Source organism: Serinus canaria, chromosome 5, assembly GCF_022539315.1.
Source record: "Serinus canaria isolate serCan28SL12 chromosome 5, serCan2020, whole genome shotgun sequence".
Classification (NCBI taxonomy): Eukaryota; Metazoa; Chordata; class Aves; order Passeriformes; family Fringillidae; genus Serinus; species Serinus canaria.
The window spans coordinates 8,223,896-8,243,826 of record NC_066319.1 but is presented as its reverse complement, the minus strand read 5'-3'; the positions used below and the strand labels follow the sequence as shown (position 1 = coordinate 8,243,826).

General features: G+C 43.8%; 1 protein-coding gene across 1 annotated transcript in view; it reads left to right on the top strand.

Moving 5' to 3' along the window:
* Positions 1-19,931, top strand: part of ABTB2 (ankyrin repeat and BTB domain containing 2) — a 111,325-nt gene that overhangs the window by 76,074 nt on the left and 15,320 nt on the right. The window contains exon 4 of the mRNA XM_009097080.4: positions 18,733-18,885. Within this exon, the coding sequence (XP_009095328.1) occupies positions 18,733-18,885 (153 nt within the window). The remainder of the gene's footprint in view (positions 1-18,732; positions 18,886-19,931) is intronic.

Genomic DNA, 19,931 nt, shown 5'->3' with positions numbered 1-19,931 from the left:
TACTCAGCCCAGCTTCTGAAATCTGTATGAAATCATAGTAACACACAAATAATTAATTACAGAAGTAAAAAAAAGTTGCCTTTCTGTTTGATCCTCCCCTGAAATCTTTTCAAAAAGAGCAGAACTCTACAAAGAGAGGGAAGAGATGTACAGATATGAAGAATCAGGAGGAATTAAGTTGAATAAAGTAAGAGTAAAGAGAAGCATGGCTGCACATGTCAGCCTGTTGGTGGCTCAATTTTTTTGTGTTCACTAACCTTAATCTAGGTTACCCCTACCTAGTGTAAGGCCGTTTATTTTGCACTGTGCAAAAAAAAAGTTTTCATGAGGCCAGATTGTGTGAAGTCGTGCCACTGGTTCCCACAGTGGTACAGCTGAGGCTGCTGAACAGCTCGTATCAGAAATGTAGATTAGGCTTTCTGTTTTGTGTTCTTTTCATTGCTCTCAGTGTAATGATGTTACTGTAGCTACTTGTTTTGTACAGTGGGGATAATAAATGAGTTAAATCAGGAGAGCAGTTATCTCTCCAATTGATCCCAAACAATGCTCTTCACATGGTTCACCAGAGTTTTCCTGGAGGCTGCAGCTCTGTTCTGTTTTGAAATCCACACTAGATCCTACGACAGCTGGGGTAAGGGAAATTTCTGCCATTTTTTCTGACCAGTACTTAGCTGTAAAGGAAATTAAAGAGGATATATTAAAATGGAGCAAAAACTGACATGAAGGAAAAAAAAAAAAGAAAACAACCTGAGCACTTAAAGGACTGGCTTTGAAAATTTATAGAAGCTGGAAATGAAATTCATACTGCCCATCCAACCCTACCTTCTGTTTGGTGCAGGATGTGTTTGTGTCTTGCTGTCCTGAGCTCTGGGCACATATCTAGCACAGGCAAGGGATGAATCCTGCTGGCAGCACTTTGCAGAGGAGGTGTTTTGCTCTCTCCTGGCTGAGGAGGAGAGAGGCAGCCGAGGCTGCGTGCGAGGCGCCGGACTCGTGGCGTGAGAGACGAGGGCACTGATTCACCTAATGTGACTTGGCAAGGCTGTGCAACCCAGTTCTTTTATTCTTCCCTGAGCTGTGCTAAATCAGCTGCAAACTGGGCACTGCTCTTTTGTGTGTGTGTGCTCACTTTCTGGAACACACGTGTTCCGTGCTCTGCAGCCCCAGCTCGCTTTCTGCTGGAAGAATCCTGCTCACGAGCAGGGACAGTAACGCTGACCTGCTCTGCCTTTGCTCGTGCTTCAGTCCCCATGCTCCTGCCTAAATCTGTACATCCATTGATCTGAAATGCAGCAAAGAGAGGGCTGGCTGATAGAGCTGCAGGCTTGGTAAGACCTGGTTTTGGGGAAGATCCATGAGACATGCTGATTCAGTGGAAAGAACTGCAGTAGTTCATCCACAGACCTGACAATCTGCTGTGCAGTTTGGCTTTCTGTGTGTCACACTGCCATGCAGAATGCTGTGAAAGTCATTACACTGTAGGGTCTGGAAGGTCTTCAGCATGAAGGCAGGCCTAGGATTCAGTTCTGAAACTATGCCTAATGGAGGCTGTCACGTGCAGTGAAGGGCTTTTAAAAGCCTGGCTGAGCTTCTGCACTTACCCTGCAGCAAACTGCAGAGGGTATGAAAAGAGACACACTTGCAAATTTGAGGCACCCTGGTGAACAGAGCCAGTTTCACCCACACAAGTGAGTTTTTATCCATGCTAAACACCTTGGCAAAAGACCTGAGGCGAGGAAGCTGGAGAGGGCTGCAGCAGTGGGGTGGATGGAGTCATCTATACAGCTCTCTGGAGTATGTGGATGCTTTGGGATACCCAACAGGCTGAAACTCTGCAGAGTTTGTGGGTTGGGGATGTTTGCTTCTGGCACCTTCAGGTGAAGGTGTTGAAGCAGGAGGATGAGAGGAGGCAAAATTAGAAAGCGCTCAGGTATCTCAGGCAAAACATGAAGCATTTCCAAAGTGAATGCAGCTGCTCGCTGTGCAACCAAGCCATGGCCCACTTAGAACCCCAGAATGACCTCGTTTGCTGCGCAGACAGTAAGCCATCTGCTGTTTGGGGTCGAACAGGACACCTGAGGAAGCGTTTTGCAAACACAGAGTGCCACTTGTGCAATATTTTGGCAAGGGAATTAGACCCTGAGGTGAGCACTAGCTCCGTGAGGATACACCTGAGTGCCCGGAGGCTCGGAGCTTTTCCGTGTCAGCAGAGTTCTGTCTGTGCTGCTGCTGCAAAAAAGGCCTCTACTGGGCAATAAGATACTTTTATTTTCTCTGAGATCCTAGTCTGTGTTGTGTTAGGGGTCAAACTATGTGCTTTTGGACCAGGCACGTGGCATTTCTGCTTTCTTCACTCTGTTCCTGCTCTGAGATTTCTCCCATTGCTTATGTCAGGCAGGCTGAGCTTGGGAGCACTCTTGCAGCCTGAGCTCATGTCCCAGAGCATGTTTGCTGGGATTGTTTGGGATACTGTGACTTGAGAAGAGCCATTCAAAAGTAAACGAAGTTCCTTTCTCCTTTTTCGCTTTTCCCCAAGTGGGATATAAAGCTTTTGTTTTATTTTAATGGTGTGTCAAGGCAGGAATGCTCTCGCAGTGATGCTTATCTTGGGGGGTATTTGTCAGCTCCCACAGAGCCCAAATCGAGGTCAATATTTAGGCTCATTTTACTGCTGAATGGACTACTCTGCCCTGGGTTAATTACTTGGCCAGCATAGTGGTCCAGCCTTAAAGATGGGAATAGACACCACCGACTGCCCTCATCCTGTCTCTTTTTGGTTATCATCTGCCAACAGCACTTAGTGTTGAAAAGTCAGCATGATCTAATACCTAAGAACAGGCAAAAAAGTTGGATCCTGCTTCCTTGTGTAGCTGATTATCTCTGGGGTTGGGTAAGCTGGGCTTCTTCCCTTTCAGCTGCCCTATTAAAAAAAACCTCTAAATTTTTGTCTGTTCTTGGTACTGTTGGTCTGTAGAACATTGTGGAGCTCATTCCAGGCTTGTCCATCAGTGCCTGTCGATCCAGCCATGTCAGGCCTTTCCAAGCTGCCCATGCTGCAGCAGTGCCAAGTTTTACATGTTGTCTGAGTTTGCTGGTGCATTATTTTATCCCAGACATCACGGAGAGAGTATAAAACAATTTACATCTGCAGAAGCCCACAGACTGTACCCATCTTGAGCCTGTCAGTGGAAATCCAGCAAAACACTGGGGAAATTCCAGAGCTGATGGAGGATTTGTCAGCTGCCAGCAGTGAAATTTTTGGGCTTGTCAATTTAAAGGAAGTTCACAGCTCTTAAGCTGGAAAACTGGAAGAAGACCAGGGGCCACTTCTTAAGAAAAGAGAAAGCTTGTTGGGTTTGCCATGGGCAGGCTCCAGATTTGCTGCTTGTAAACAAACCTGGCTTCACTCAGTTTCTCCCTTGTCACAGAAAATCCTTCAGGAAGGCTGCTGCTTATCCTGCCTTCAGCTCAGTGGCTGCTCTTACCTACCAGGCTCAAAAGTGACCTGGATTTGTTTTCTGCTTCCACCAAGAGTCTTCCCATTACATCTGTTACCTCTCATGATCCTAAGCAAAAGGATAAACATGGAAACCATATTTTTCAGGAGGGTCAGGCAGAAAAAAGGACTCCTCTGCTAGCTGGGCAGAAAAGGAAGGAGCTGAGCTGCCTACTTGTGTTTCTCTGTGGAGTATTCCCAGCAAAGTTATTTATTGGGAAAGGGTGAAAAATGCATCTGATTCTGAAGGAAGACATATCAATGCTACAAGAGGAAAGATTGCAGCCCTTTCATGCTGTTTTTCAGTGCTCTTTGCTTAAATACTCTATTCTTCCAACATCTGAACTATTGATTTAAATCATCATTGGCTGGAACACTTGATAGTTTTTGTCATGTGTGTAATCTAGACTTACTTTGGCTGGAACAGAAACCAGAGCTGGTTCTAAATTAATTCTTCCTGGTAGAGTGTCAAAATCCTGCCCAAGCAGGATTGATTGATTGATTTGCAGTGGTCAATGCAAAAAAAGAGCCTCTGTGGCATGGCTGGCTTTTAATCTCTAGTGACCCTAGGTCTCCTTATCATAGTTCCTAAATTCCATGTTTTAAAAACACATGATTTGGATCTTACCTAGTTCCTTTTTACCAGGTGATTTCTAGGTGCATCGTTATAAATAATTAGAGTCTGCAGCTCCTTCCCTCATGGTTCACTGGGTTCTTTTCCTGTGTTCAAAAAATACCTGCCATGACTAAATGTTCCTTCTGGAATTGCTTGAGACAGGAATGATTCGGTCACATGGATCACATTTATGCAAAGATTCTAATGCAGATTAAAGAGAATATTAATAGCCCAGTTATTAGTGGGAATTGTCTCCAAAAAGTCTTGCTTGGCATAGCATGGGCATCCAGCTAGCAGGAAAGGAAGGAAAATCTGGAATAACCTGCAGAGCCTGCTGCTGAGACATGTGTTTACTTGAGCTGCATCCTCAACATCACTGAGAGGAATCCCTGCTCTCAGAGCTGGTTGAGGCTTTTCAGGACAAATCTCTTCTCCAGATGGATCTTTCCAGACTCTCACTGATCTGTCATGAGGCTTTTTTCCCCTCTGCTCCTTTTAACTACAGGTTTATGGAATTTTATTAAGTGCCATAGCTACATCATTGCCTGTCTTTTAGATTTATCTGTGGCCTAGTCTTTCCTAATTCCACTTTAATGTATTTATGTCTGAATTCTTTTATTTTACAGCCATACCCTATTGTTTCCATGCAGTATCAGGAGCAGAACTTGATACACTGAGTTCCTTTGAAAAGGTCTGCAATAAAACAAGTTCTGAGGTCTCTTGTCTGAGAGCTCTGAGTATCTTTCCATTCTGTCTGCAGCTGCCTCACCACTCAAAAATAGGTGGACAAGAATGATAAAAGCAGACCCTGATCCAGTCATTTGTCTTGAGAGAGCAAAATGCTGTGATCCTGCAGAATTTGACAGTACTTAAATCCACTCAGAGTATCCCTGAAGTCAACAGAAAGATGTGTCCACACATTCCAGCCCCATCCCCAGGCCACAGTCCATTGATTTTATTCTTTCCCCCAGAGCTGTTTTGATAGGAATACAGTGATTAAATATAGGGAAAGAGAAGGAAGCCTTACAGTGAATGGTGCCATTAGGGCATTGCTTCTGCAAAGGGCACATATAAATGTGCCCCCTTTTTAAAGGAGGAAAAAAAAGCTATTTGCTATCCATGAAAGCCTAGTCTTCTAGATTTATTAGTAGAATATAAAGGTTATAAACAGATAAGATCAGCTTCCTTCACCAACACAGGGAGACTGCTACCATGCATTTTTCAGACTGACCAGTTAATGTCAGCCTTTATTGTGATTTTGAGGTGCTCATTCACAAGGAGATGACATGAATAACCCTATTTCAGAGGCCAGTAAGCTGCAACCCACATGCATCTATTGACTGAAATTAACTGTTCAGTGGCAGTGCTGTTCCTGACCTTAGGCTGGATCATTTGTTTGCTGAGTCCATACTAAATAGCTCAAAACATTGAATATATTGCACAATTTTGAGATCTGAGAACATCTATCCTTTTAAAAAGAGAAGTGAGTAGCTTTAGCACATTCGTGATGAGCAGCTTTCGCTTTCCTGCTGTTTATGGAACATCTCAGCACATATTCAGCAGTAACTTCTAGATCAAAATGAAAAGAAAATGACATTTTGACAGAGTCAGAGCCCATGGAAGTGGGACTCCTGCATATGTGCTCCTGGTGTTTTAACTGAAAGGCTGCAGAGAGACAGAGGATGAAGTGTTTATGGAATATTAAATGGAAGGGAATTAAAACAAGTCTGGCTAAAGTCAGTAGGTGACAGACCCCAGTTATGCTTCCATTCCTGGAATATTCCTGCCTGTGCCTGGCATCACCTATTGAGGTATTTTTAGGCTGTATTTTTGAGCTGTTGAGGTATTTTGAGCTGTCTTTTTTTTTTTTTTTTTTCAATTGTTCATTTCTTTATAGTTCAAAGATTGCAGAATTGGAATGTGAGAGATGACCTTGGCAGTGGTGAAGGGAATTAATTGCAAAGCCTGAGGATCGAATCCATCCAAGTGCAACTGCTGAAGCTGGCAGTGCACTCTACTCTCAATTAGATACTTTCTCCCCTCTCTTTTATGTTGTTTGTATAAACATGCACTGCTCAGTTTTTTGGTTTTTTTTCCAACTCATAATACCTCACACCTGGGACAGACCAGCCTTTCTTTCACGTTGCTGGCTGTAAGCAGTTTGTAGTGTTACTGTAGTTCTTCCAAAAGAGCCCCTGCATCTTCTGATCTTTCTGTTTCAGAGCAGGGGTGTGATACAAACACAGATTATTTAAATTCTCTGCAAAAGTGGGAGGAGAAGCCTCTCCCTGTGTATGAACTGGAGCAGCACAGAGCAGACTGCATGGAGAGACAGGGGAAATATCACAGGTACAAAAGAGAGTACAGTGAAACAGAAGTTTGATGATGAAGGCTGTGGGAAGTTGTGGGGGGAAAAGTCAGGTTTAACATCTCTCCATTTGGTGATTTCCCACTTGACAGGAATCAATGCCTTGTTCCCTGGAACTGGTTCTTCAGCAGGCAGTGGTTGATCCTCACCACCTACCTGAAGAAGTGTGAGGTGTCTGACATCTTTGTCCTGTCAGTTACAAAATGTTTGAAAACCATAATTTTCTGCTCTTACAGTGGTTTTACCCCAGTGCTGGGTGGAAATCCCCGCCAAGGCTGTCACTGACCAAGGCCACTTCTGGTGAAAGTCCCTGTTTGTAAAAGTGTTGAGAAGTGGAGAGATTATCTCTGGCTGTGCTGATCAGCAGTGAAGAGACAACAGGCACTGTGTGTGTGTTTGTGTGTGTTACCACCCTGCAATTACAGCTCCAGTAATTACTGTAACTAAGGCAGAGATGCCCACCTTGAGCTCTTGGCTCCTGCTCTTGAGTTTCCATCTGCTCAGATAAAAAAGAAGGTGCAAGAAGATGAGAGCCTGGCAACTCAGCTGCCTGGAATCTCAGGGCTGGTGCACCCAGGAATCTCCAGTGCCCCTGGGCAGCCTGGGTTGTGCATTGTTTGTTGTTTGCTCCTTGTAATGAGAGGCAAACCAGCATCAAGATTGAAAAGAAAATAATCCAGGGAGACCTAAAACAAAGCTGTTAGAACATTACAGAAACACAGGAATGAGTTAGGCAAAGCCTTCTGGCCTCTTTTCCCACCTTTCAGATAGTGCTTATGGTAATAATAGAGGACTGACTGAGAGCCTGCACCTCTCTGCTTGACTCTTGCAGGTCTATCTTTCCTGTGTCCATCTTTCCTTAAGGACAGATCCTTAAGGACAGCCTCCTGATAGCAGCACAGTGCTCTTGTAACTAATACAATGAAAAATCAGTAATTCTGGGGATGAAAAGTTCTGTGCACGTTGCAAAGAATGGTGATGGTAACAAGCCAGCAAGTTTCTCCTTTTTCAGTAATTGCTCTTGCCAATTGAAGTTTATATTGTTTCCTATTGGACTAAATTGCAGCCCTTCCCTTGCAGAACTTGCCTGTTTCCTGAGGAAGGAGTTATCTGGTGCTTTTTAACAAAGGCCACACTAAATAAATACAATCCTGAGCCTTTGCTGTGCAGCAGCCAGAGCTGGCAGGTTGGTGGGGGTTTTGCTGTTATTGTTCCTGACATCTTTGTAACACATTGCTAAGAGCCAAGCTCCACTGCAGAATAAATATTTCTGGGTGTAATTTGTGATGATAGCAGTTATCGTTCTCTCTCTGACCTTGTAGAAATTAGACCTAAGCTTTCCCTGGGGTAACCCTAGGTCAGTGAGTCTCTGCTGGCTTTCCTTTTCCAAGGCAGTTTGCCCTTCCCCATCCCATCCCTGTGCTGCCCTGACCACGTGGTCACTTACAGAGCTAAACTGCACCATTTTAATCACAAGGTTTTTACAGCAACTGCTGAACTGAGTGTTTCAAAAAGCACCTCTGCTCTGCAAGACAAATCCTATTCAAATGAGCTGCATGTCTGAGCTGATTCAGCCCTGGGTTTAGACTCTTCTGGGGCTGAAGCACCTGGTGTTGATCCCGTGGGTGCTGGTCTAACGTGTTTGCTGAGAGAGGAGGGACCGGGCTGTGCTTTGCTGGTGATGCTGCTGGAAGGGGCATTTCCAGCCTGGAGTCAAACCCCTGGCAACTCGAGTTCCACTGGAGAGTTTGTACCTGCAAGTCTCTCTTTCAGGGATTGGAAAGTCTATCATAATAATGTCTAGAGAACAGAAGGGGCAGGCAGAAGCTGGAAGGTTTTATTCCTAGACTTGCTGGAAAACTCTGCTGCTGGAAGGAATTCAGTTAACAATTCCTCAGCCCTTTGGCTTTGTTCAGAGATGGAAGAGATCCTTCTGGAGAAACAGGGGGCTCTTCTTGGACAGGTGCTGCAGAACTGGGACATTTTAAGTGGGAAAGGATGAGTTGTTTGTGATGCAGTCCCAGGAATAGGAGCCTGTTAGCATGAAATTATAACAGGGCTAACATAACCTGCTCAGAACTTAGCTGCTTGTAATTATCCTGCTCCCAGCAGCCAGACTGGGTGATTAAGAGTTCCCTCTGTCAGCCCTGCACTGTGCCAGGTAGCCAGTGCTCAGTTCCCTGTAGGGGCTGCCAAATTCTTCAGGAAGGATCTCTCTGAAGAGCTGGTGCAGTGGAATATCACAGAAACATATGTGCCTTAAGTGACTTTCCATCTGGGCATCCCATTCTTCCTTGTACAAGAAGTTACAATAGTTTAATTAACACACTTCGGGGCTACTTCTGGGCTGCTCAACTGTCTGTGCTCAGACACTCAGGATACCTAAAGATAAGTGGCTTAATCTTAGAGCACAGTTTGCCCCAGCATAGTGACAAAATTTGGGCTCTGTAGAGCTTCATTCACAGTCAAGGCTCAGAGGTACTGCTGCAAAGAAAATAAAATGAAAGCCTGTTTGTTTCTCAAATAATTTTGTTCCTTCATGGTTCTTTTGAGGTAGAAAACCTGGGAAGAAAGGTGTGTCCCATGTGTTGTAAACTTTTCATTGACTACTCTTTCTTTGTGCTTGAAATGCAGAGCATTGGATGCTGAAAGAACAATTTATTAAAGCAACAGGTACTCAAGAGTAGAGCAGAATTTTAGACTGCTGATATTTTCCTCAACAAGCTGAAAAAGAATTGTGCACATTGAGTGCAATGGTGTTAGAATAGGCTCATGTTTAGCTTTGTCATTTTTATCATATCAATCATTGATGCTTCTGTGGTTTGGGATTTGCCTTTTGGCAGCAGTATTTTAATGGGGCTGAAAAGAAAAAAAAATGCCTTGCCATTTGGCATTAGAAACAAAAATTATTGGTTTTTCATGCTGGTCATTAGCTGAGAGAGCAGCTGGAGCTTGAAATTCCTCTGTGTTCCTGTAGGAAGCCCAGAGCTGCTCCCTCTGCTGTGGTCAGCATGAACCAGGCTGGGCCTGTTGCAAGAAGAGGTTTTATCTGAACATTAGAAAACTTCATTCTCTTATTCCTAATAGAATGTTTATCTAATCTATTAATATGAGACTATTTAAGTGTGGCTTTTTAGAGAGAGAGAGATGGGGTACCAGATAACTTGATATGGAGACTTGAGTGACAATTGGGTTTTTTCATCTCCCTGTGCTGCAGGTGTCGGGGTGTAAACAAATATTGCTGGTGTCTTACTCAGGCATTTGCCATCTGGGCATAAAATCTGCAACTCTGTAGTTCACAGTCCATGGAAATAGACATAAAACTTTGGTAATTTGACAGGTTGCTTTGTAGGAGGGCATTGGTTATGCCTCTGGCCTCCTGTTTGTGCTGGTATTTGGCCACAGCATCCTGAGGGTGTTAGGCTAAGAGCTTTTTTCCATGTGTCTTGTCAGCATTGCTCTTGGTTAGGCCAAGCTGTGACCTGCTGAAAGATCTCCTGCATCCATATATTGAGGTATTTGAATCATTTTAATTACTCTCATTTGAGATTCAGTAGAAGGTCATACACTGTAGCAGGCAAAGCAAGAGGCTGCTCGGCAGCACTGCTGGCACGAAAAGCAGAATTAATAGCTGGAATTTGTGGCATCGGCTGAGAAGCTCCAAATGTTGAAATGTAGTGCATGCATGCTCTAAATTTAGGATATTTGAAAACTGAAAGAATTTGAGCTTGGCCAATTAAATCCACCTACCAGAATCCCAGAGTTAAGCTATTGTGTCTGCCATTCCCAGTGCCCATTGATAGGATCATAAAAATCCCAGAGACAGAACCATAAAAAGAGTTTGAAATTAGGAGATTTCACAGTCTTAAACACAAAATGGAAGAACAAGATGATTTCTTATCTGGCATAGAAAGACTTCATTGCAACAGTTGTTTTCTTTAAATTCAGGACACTTCTGTTGCTTGCATTTCTCATATCTGTGACTTTACATGGCACTATTTATTCAGTTTTTAAAGGCAAAGTGCAAACATGGAACTCTATGCTTTCCAGTAAAAAGTAGAAACAAATTCATTCACCACTGGAATTTTCTCTTCATTCTGCAGAGCAACTCTTCAGTGTTTTAAGACAAGAACTGAGGAGCAGAGCAGAAGCTTCTTGAAGATTTAGGTGAAATGTGTTCATTGAGCAGTTTGCCATTAGGACAGAGTGATGTCTTCCTTCAAAATAATAATTTTAAAACTTTAAAAATGCCACACTGGCATCTATTTGATCACATCTAGTGATCAAATAGATGCCAGTGAAGTAGAAGTAACATCTAGTGATGTTACTTCTCCTTCTGAACTTTGATTAATGGCAGATTTTGTGTCTTACATGGCACTATTAGAGAAGTGCTGTCCATTCATTCACAAGTGCTACACCCCCTGTGCTTTGAATGCCCTTCTTTATTTAAGCAAATGGACTCTTAAATTACGTTGTTGGGTGGAGTGGGTACCTGATTTTAGAGCACACATTGCATTATTTCACCTAAGAGAGTTGCAAACCCGCATGTGTTGGTGTGTTCTTAGTGCCTTTGTGCTAAATTAATTTCTGGAACATCTCAGATTCCAGCAAAGTGAAAAGCCAAAGATTCCTTGGATTTTCATGAAGAAAGCACTGACATCAGCAGTGGGGTGACTGATGACACACGGTGTCCCTGCTCACAGGAGTGTGACATGGCACAGGAATGCCATATCAGTCAAGCCTATAGAAAAACAGGAGTCTCATCAACTTTTTCTTAGTCCTGAAAGGAAAAGAAACATCTTAGAATCATCTTTTTAACCTTGAAATGTTTTGCCTCTAGATACCAGTATTCTGTGTTTTAAAATGTCTTATTTGAAACACTAATTAGGTTTTGGCTTGTGCTGGGATGTAAATGGGAAACCTTTCCCTGTTTATTGTGGAAACCTCTTTGCTTTGGTAAGAATTGTCTTTGTTTAATGGAACAAACTTTTCCAGCTATAATTAATTGAACAGCTCTCAGTATTCCAAAACTGCAGAAAAAAAACATTTCTCTTCCTGGCTCTTTGCTCACACAACTTTGACTGGGGAGCTCCAGGCAGTTCTCATGAGCATGGCAACGCTCCGTGTCAGGATTTTACAAGTGGGCCCTGAAAACCAGTTCAGTGATTGAATCTGGCAGATTGGGTTTGGCTCCAGAGCCAGCATATGCTTTTAGCATATGCACATTGGCAAATCAGATTGCAGTCATAACTAAAAGGGCTGCTCTCTCAATCCTGCTCCTGCTGTTGGGAATTACGTGTAATGGGCAAAAAAAAAAAATCGGGGAAGGAGGATTCTGGGCTGTGGGTAGTGAAGAACCAGCTGACCCCTGGTAAATGTGCTTGCAGATAGCATGGGATATTGTTTTGTTTTGTTTTTTGTTTGGTTTGGTTTTGTTTTTGTTAGTTTGCCAGTGTAGCTGCTGGAATGCACTGTAGGAGTTACCACTTGGTTTTTCTGCCCACAGGATCAAGGCTGTTCCAAGAATAGCAGACACCCCACTCTGGCTCTCTGCCCATGTTTATCTCTGACTATCACCTAACATGCTGCTACAGGCTCATTCCTTTCATGCATGTAAATTGTGCTCCTGTCCTGCTCCAAAATGTACCAGTTTTTTCCTTTGCTGCTGGAATTGCTGGGCATGGCAAGGTTTTCCTGGGTCAGATTCCTCAGGGTGGGTCCTGGCTACCAGGACTCCACATGTTGCACTGGTTGGATCTTGTCTGGAAGGTGTTTTGTGCTTGCAAACAAGGGCAGTCACTTTTTTGTAAGAGCTGGGAAAGGCTTGGATCTGATGTAGATGGCCTGGCCAGAGCCACTCTTGGAATAATCATAGAATCAGGATAATGGAATGGTTTATGTTAAAAGGAGCTTTCAAAGTGATCTTGTCCCACCCCAATGCCATGGGCAGGGACACCTCCCACTATCCCAGGTTGCTCCAAGCCCTGTCCATCCTGGTCTTGGGCACTTCCAGGGATGGGGCAGCCACAGCTTCTCTGGGAGTCTCTTCCAGGGCCTCCCCACCCTCACAGGGAACAATTCCTTCCCAATATCCCATCTGTCCCTGCCCTCTGGCAGTGGGAAGCCATTCCCTCTTGTCCTTTCAGTCCAGACCCTTGTCCCAAGTCCCTCTCCAGCTCTCTAGGAGCCCCTTTAGGTGCTCCCTGAGGTCTCCCTGGAGCCTTCTCCTCATCCAGGCTGAGCAATGCCAGCTCTCCCAGGCTGGCTGCAGAGCTGGGGTGTTCCTCACCTTGGAGCATCTCCATGGCTTCCACTGGACTCACTCCATGCTAATTGAGGTCAGCACTGCAATGAGGTCCAGACACATGGAAGAATAGTTCATCCCCCAAATTGTTTGCTGTAGTTTTCACCTTATGGAGAGTTTAGGGCACTGAGGAGTTGGGAGCAGCAGCGGGAGCAGGATTGGTGGTTTTCCTTCCTCTGCATTTCCTTTGTGTCCATGAGGGCTCCAACAGCTCTGTGTGGGGCTGGGGGGACAGATGGAAATCTGTCACATCCTTGACCTCATAACTGTGACCATATTGTCATAGTTAAACTATCATGTTTATTTATCTGCCTCTTAACAACAACTGTATACATTCAAAGTTGGTTTTCATTATTTTCTGCCTCTCTAGAAACCTTCCTTCTGCTTCAGCTTTGCAGATGTTACAAATATGTTTTTCTAACGAGACACATGGCACATTCCACCGCAGCACCAGTGCTTGTTTCCAGCCTGAAAATGAAATCTTTTCCCTGTTGGTAAAGTAAGGTTTGTAAAATGTGATTACAATAAATAAACCATGGACTTGAGAACTCTTTAAGTTTCATGGTGAGTTCCCAATCATTACTTCATGGGGTTTTTTTTTGGTGAACTCAAATTTAATTTTTCCTTTGATTTGTAGTAACATGAAGTAAAACCTGTCTGATGCTGCATCTTATTTTTAAGTGTGGTTTGCAGAGGATGGAAAAGGTGTTATTTCTGTCTGTGGGAAAAAAGATCAGAGCTGCCAGTTCTAGATTTAAACTACTCTTGTACCATTTTATATTCTCTATATAAAGAGGAAACTCTGAAGGTAGATTCAGTGGAGAAAGGATCCTAATAAATATAATAATAACCAGATGGCTTTCATTCCATTAGTGTCTGACTGCAGGATAGCTCTCTAAACTCACTGCATAGCCAAGCCAAGGCCTTAGTAACTTGATAACGATCCACTAAAATTTGAGAACTCTTATCTTCTGAGATGTGAGCCAGTCATTGTTTTAAGGGAAGTCTGAAGAATACTTTTTGGGGTCAGTTGGATGTGGTTAGATTTCTTCTTCCTTTTCTGTAAGGATCTGGACTGTCTGCCTTGAAAGACGTTGCACATGTTGAGATGATCCTTGAATAGGGCCCAGCATGGTAATTCCTGTATTTTCTCCTGTAAATGTGGGAAGTTCTTGAAATTTTGTAAAATACTTTTGAATCTGTGAGGAATAGCTCCTGTCTGAAGCTGGTTGTATTTTGGAGCAACAATTTTGTGTTTCTTCTTGATCAACATCTCTGTTGTTATTTTATTCACATATAATTACATACTCTGAGATACATTTTTTTTTCTCCCTGCTGCTTGAAGAAGGGTTTTAGTGTTTGAGAATCCAAACTCTGAATATGCCACTGTTTTCCACATCAGTGTGCCATGGTTTGACTTTTGGATACTCTGTCTTGCCTCAGAATGTTTTCCCTTCTCCAAGTAATGAGACTTCACTCTGATTTCTTTTTGACTCTGTTGCCATCCTTGGGCTTTTTCCATCTGAGTGACTTTGAGCCATAGAATTTGATTCCAGCAATAAATTCAAACATTAGCTCACTGCACTGAAAACCTTTCCTTTTTATTTTTTAGTCCCTTGCAAAACCCCACACTGATCTTTAAAGATTTGGGATTCTTCTCCGCAGGAGCCTCTGTATAGTTCCTGTAAGTCAAATATGGGGGGTTACCATGAGCTACCCCACTCTGACCATAAATATTGTGAGATTTCCCCGTGCTTTAGTTCAGTCAGACCATTTAGAAGGCCTGGGCACAGGCAGGATGGAGACTGTGCCTGTGTGGCTCAGACGCTGCTCAGGCTGCCAGGAGGGAGGTGAATTTTGCCATTCCCACCTGCTTCCATTAGGACAGAATTTTCTTTCCCACTTTAGAAGAAGGAGAGTCTTGTTTAGAAGAACAAGGTTTTTCTTTCTTGCTGTTGCTGTCACTGTTGGCTCCTGCTTTGTTTTGCTGTGGCAGAGCAGAAGGCAATGAAAAATAGCAGAGAAGAGGTGGGGCAACAGGGAAATGCTTTATTCCTCCTTTTTCCCTCCAGGTTGGAAGGGGCTTTGAGCAGCCTGGGCTAGTGGAAGGTGTCCCTGCCCATGGCAGGGGGTTGGAACAAGATGAGCTTTCTCCACCCTAAACCATTCTGTGACTCTGTGATTTTCAGCAGGCTTGTCACTGGATCCTCCTGGGGGCACAGCCAGGGGGAAGGAATGTGAAAGAATGGCTGTTTTTTGTGGGAAACCGCACTGTCTTCACCTGAGTTAGCAGGTGCCCAAAGCACAGGAAGGATGATGTGATTTTCTAACTCCTCTGGAGTGCTCTCCTCTTTGCATACAATTAACTTCCCTTTGCCCAAGATATTTTGATCCCATTGCTCCTAGAAATCCCCAGAAGAGCCCACTTTGGGAAAGATTTCTTTGTGATGGAGATCCCTGAAAGTCTGTGATCCCACAGCTTCTCCTGCAGATGCTGCATGTGCTCTCCACATGCCAGTCATGTCCAAAGCCATTCTAATGAAAGTACCTTTTCCAGGAAAAAGTTTTCCTAAAACTTGCTGTAAATTCTCTGCCAAATGCTGCTTGGCTTCCTCGGCTATGTCTAAATAAAACAATGTGGTTTAGCTCAAAGGAAGGGGGAAAGCCCATAATAAAGTCTGCTCTTTCTCAGAGCACTCTCACCCAACTCCAAAGTGATCCCCTCGGGAGTGGAGTGGCTGTCCAATTCCAGATGGAGGGAATTTCAGAGAACTTATGGGTGGAATATTGACAGTCCATGACAGTATCAGACATCAGTGTGATCCTTCGAAGGTGTACAGAGGAGGAGCAGTTTCTATTCTACTTCCCAGTCCTGTGCACATTCCCAGTTCATGCTGGCATCACTCCAAGACAAGTTCATGACAAAAAAAAAACTGAAGAAGCCGTGGTGGCATTGTGCTTCCAAGAAAACTGAGGGTCTGTGTCCCCAGTGAGCTGCTGCTGGAATATGACAGCTTCCCAAGGCTGGATCACTTCATGTGTGGAATTTAATGAGCTGCCAAATGCTTCTAAATGTCAGGAAGACCAGAGGAAAATGGCACCAGGCAGAACATGGCACAGGCAGGAGCACAGAGACAGAAATTAATTCTTTAGCTTGCAGCATCTCCCAGTTAATTTTCCACTAAGGTTCCCCCCTTCCCTTGCTGCAGACTGTGAAATGATCAGTGCTTCCTTGGGGGCAGATGGATGCCCAGGTTAAGGGCCACAGGGTTGAGAATAGCATTTTATTTTCTAGGAAATGAGGAATTTCATTTATTTTCTTAGTGTGACCTGACCCAGTGTTGGTGTTTCATTCAGCTGAACTGCACCTCTTCCTTCTGCTTCAGTCCTGGGATAATGCTGCTTATCTGGTGGAGTGTCAGTGAGCAAAGGAAGATAAAGCTGTTCCCAGAGTGTGGCCAAGTTGGGAGAAATGAAATAATTGGATAAAAGCCGGGGGAAAGAGTAAAAAGCCCATCCTCAAGCTAGAAATTTTGCAGAGAAACAAAGTTTTTTTCAGCGAAATAGCAATTGAAGCCATTATAGTGACCCTCGATAGAATAATGAATAATAAAGTATGATTTATCCAATTTGCACAGCAATGCCAGTGGTGGGGTTTGGAAAATCAGGACAGCAGGATGAGACTTCCTGACCCTGCTTTTTGCATTCCAATGTCTGCTCTCCTTTGGACACAAGGAGAACCAGGCAGTTGGAGCTGTTACTTTTAAAGCCTTTGGAAAAAAATCTGTTGAGATTAAAAAAAGAAACAGAAGGAAAAAAAAAAATCTTTCTTCTTGCTATTCCTCCCAAAGCAAGTTTTCCACATCCAAGGTCTGCTTGTGTGGAAGCCATTTATAACATGTGGATTTTTTTGTAGAGTGGAAATTCCTTCAGGATAGGTGTTATTTCTGGTGCAGACTCCGTGGCATTTGCTGCTGGGCTGACCACAGGTTCTGGCTGCCCAGGGCCTTGAGTCAGTCACCAGGGTTTGATCAGGATTCCTGCCCAGCAGTGTTCCCACCATGGCAGTGTCAGGGAAGCTGGGATGTGGCCTAAATCTTTGTTTACCGCAGAAGGTGGAAGATGGAATCTCTTGTAAGATGAGCTTTTCCTGTGCTCCTGAGCGTTCCAAATCTAAATATAATTTAATTCTGTATTTAGTTTTGATGCTTTTAGCCTCCCTGGCCTACCTCTCTGCCCTCACCACCTCTGTGGAACTTTGAATTCCATGCTAGAGGCTCTGCAGAGTACATAGAAAAGATCAATAATTATTTTGGCTCCTCTCTTAAGTACCTGCATTCAAAAAGTGTGAATGGCTCTTTCCAGGCCGGATAAGAGTTGAAATTCTCTGGACCAGAGAATTTGCTTAAAGGCATCTCCCAAATGCCTGTGGACAATTCCTGCTCTTCCCTTAAGGAGGTCAATCAGCTCTGAACTGGATGAGCTGGAATGATTCATCCCATCCCTTTCAGAAAATCTTGGGAAGGAGGAGCTGCTGGGTGGTTTGCAAAGTGGTGATTGTAGCAATATCAGCAACCCTGATATTCTGATTCTTTGGCAGAAAAGTGAACCAGTAACAGGAGAAAGTCAATGTCCTGTTAGAAACACCCTGGCCCTGGGCAATCCAGGATCTGGTGCTCAAAACACCTCTGGTTTTGTAGAAGCTGTTTCACAACTCAGAAGAAAAGGAAGAGAAGAGGGAAAAATAGGGGGTGTGTTTGTGGAGTGATAGTAGCAGCGTTTCAGGGTGCACCTTGCAACTGGGAAAATTGGAACAGCACATATTTTTACAGAGTGGAGTTATTCCAGCCTGAAGGGTGTTCAAATTCGTGATAAAGGGAGTTCTGCTTGTAAATCTCATTATGAGCAAATGATTTCTAACGGGATTGGTGCAGCTCCCTCTTCCTGCCCTCACACATGTACACAAGCACAGCTTTGAAAATGCCTTTCATGGCTTCAGCTGCTTTCATTGATGCCCAAATCAGTTCATATTTCCTCATCTATATTTTTTTCTCTCTGAACTTTGTAAAGGAATTGATCCTTTTTCTCCTCAGTTCTTTTCTTTTGAATGGTGAAATGGAACAGGCCTTTTTTTCTTCCTTTCTTTTTTTTCCCTTTTTTTCTTTTTCCACAACGTTAATGAAGTCTTTTCTGGGAATGGGAGAGGTGTTTTCATTACAGCTGGCACTTCCAAGCCTTCCACTGGGGTGGCAGGTATCCTTGGGGAAAAATCAAGCAAAATAGATCAGTCTGGCTGTATATTGAGAGGGTGGATGAGATATGTTGTGTATGAGAGTATTATGGTAACTGTACATTAATGCGTGATCTCAGTGCTGTGTTCATTCTTACAGCAGGAGTAAGGGGGGGCTAATCACGAGCTGGTGCTGCTGTTATTACCTGATTTATATTCCTTTATTGCCTTGCAGCCCTTCATATTGAGTAAAACCTCATTGTTCCATCAGTTCCGTGGTCTGGAGACTCAGGGGGGACAAAACTGAGGGTCAGGTGGGCAAAACTGAGCTCTGCATAAGAAAGGCAAAATGCAAAAAGCCATGGGGATAGCAGTAATGTAAAGATTAACGGAGACAGGACTGAATTAGCAAGGTTTGAAGTTGGAAACAGTCAAGGATATTTGTAGTGCTCCCAGCGGAGGAGCATAAAAATAATAATGAATCATAAATAATCCTGTGCCTATGGATTGTTTAGAATAGTAGACACAGCTGTTACATAAACTGTTCAGGTGACCGAGGCTGAGCGGCTCCTTCCCACAGCCGTCACCTTCCAGTCCAGTTTCCTTCCTCAGGTGGGATTTATCCGTGCCAGGCTCCCCCTTGCTCACCCAGGAACCCCCAAAGTGTCCTCCAGCCCCAGCCCTTGTTCCATAATGGATTTCTCCCCTCCCTTCACAGCCCCTTCATGCTGCTGCCACCGCTGATGGAGTGGATGCGCGTGGCCATCACCTACGCCGAGCACCGCCGCAGCCTGACCGTGGACAGCGACGACATCCGGCAGACGGCCAGGCTGCTCCTCCCGGGGCTGGACTGCGAGCCACGCCAGCTCAAGTACGTGGGCTAAGCTTTGGCAGGCTCCTCTGGTCCTTGGAGCTTCTTAAAACTTTCCTGTGGGGGTTTTGGCTTGCCAAGTTGAGATTTCCTGGCCAATGCACCAATTAGTCTGGTGGGTTCAGTGCTGGCCAATCACCAGCACAAAAATGGACAGTAATTAACAACAAAACCTCTTGCTTCTCCAAAAGAGGTGACAAACTCAGAAAGTCCCCTCTGTGGGCTATAGCTCAGCTCACTCAGTCTCTTATCAGTCCCTCCAGTGCTGGAAATGCCGCCACCCGGGCCACAGGTGGGAGCTGCCAGTGGTCAAGCACAGAATATTCCTAGCTGGAAGGGACCCACGGGGATCATCAAGTCCAACTTTTAAGAATTAGCACCATGCTGTAACCACTGAGCTGATCTCAGGGTCATGCTTTCACTACATTTCCCAAAAGCCAGATCTCGCTGTGCTGCACAGGCGATACATGTTTAACTTTCTGGTACTTCCAGAGATAAAGGAACTTTGACCAAACTCTGCAGCTGGGGCTGAAAGATTTTTTGTCTTTCTGAAAGTTAAATATGAAATGCAAGTATTTGGGTTCAGGGTTTTTCTGTGCCTCAGACTTAATTGCAAGATTATTCCTTGCTTTATAAGATAGCTTGAATGAAAGATCTTAAAAAAAAGTAAAGTTATTTCCAGATTGCATTATTTGATCCTTTAAAGCAGTCATTTTGTATCCAGCGTAGTCAGGGGGAAAAAAGGTCTTGAAATTGGTTTGTTTAATTGTTTATTTATTTATTTATTCCTGGCTTGCTGTGGGATAGGAACAATGTGCAAAAGCAAGTTCCATCCCTTCAAAAACCTTTGTTTTTCTGAGGTTCCCTGGATTTCAAGTGCAGTAATTTCTTTTTTTTTTCTTTTTTTTTTTTCTTTTTTTTTAAATAATTCTTCTTTTTCTTCTTACTGTTATATAAAGTAAATACATCTTATTCTGGGTAACACTGTAGATTGTAATACAAGTTAGAACAAGATTATGGTAAAATTTTATGAGAGATTCATCCTG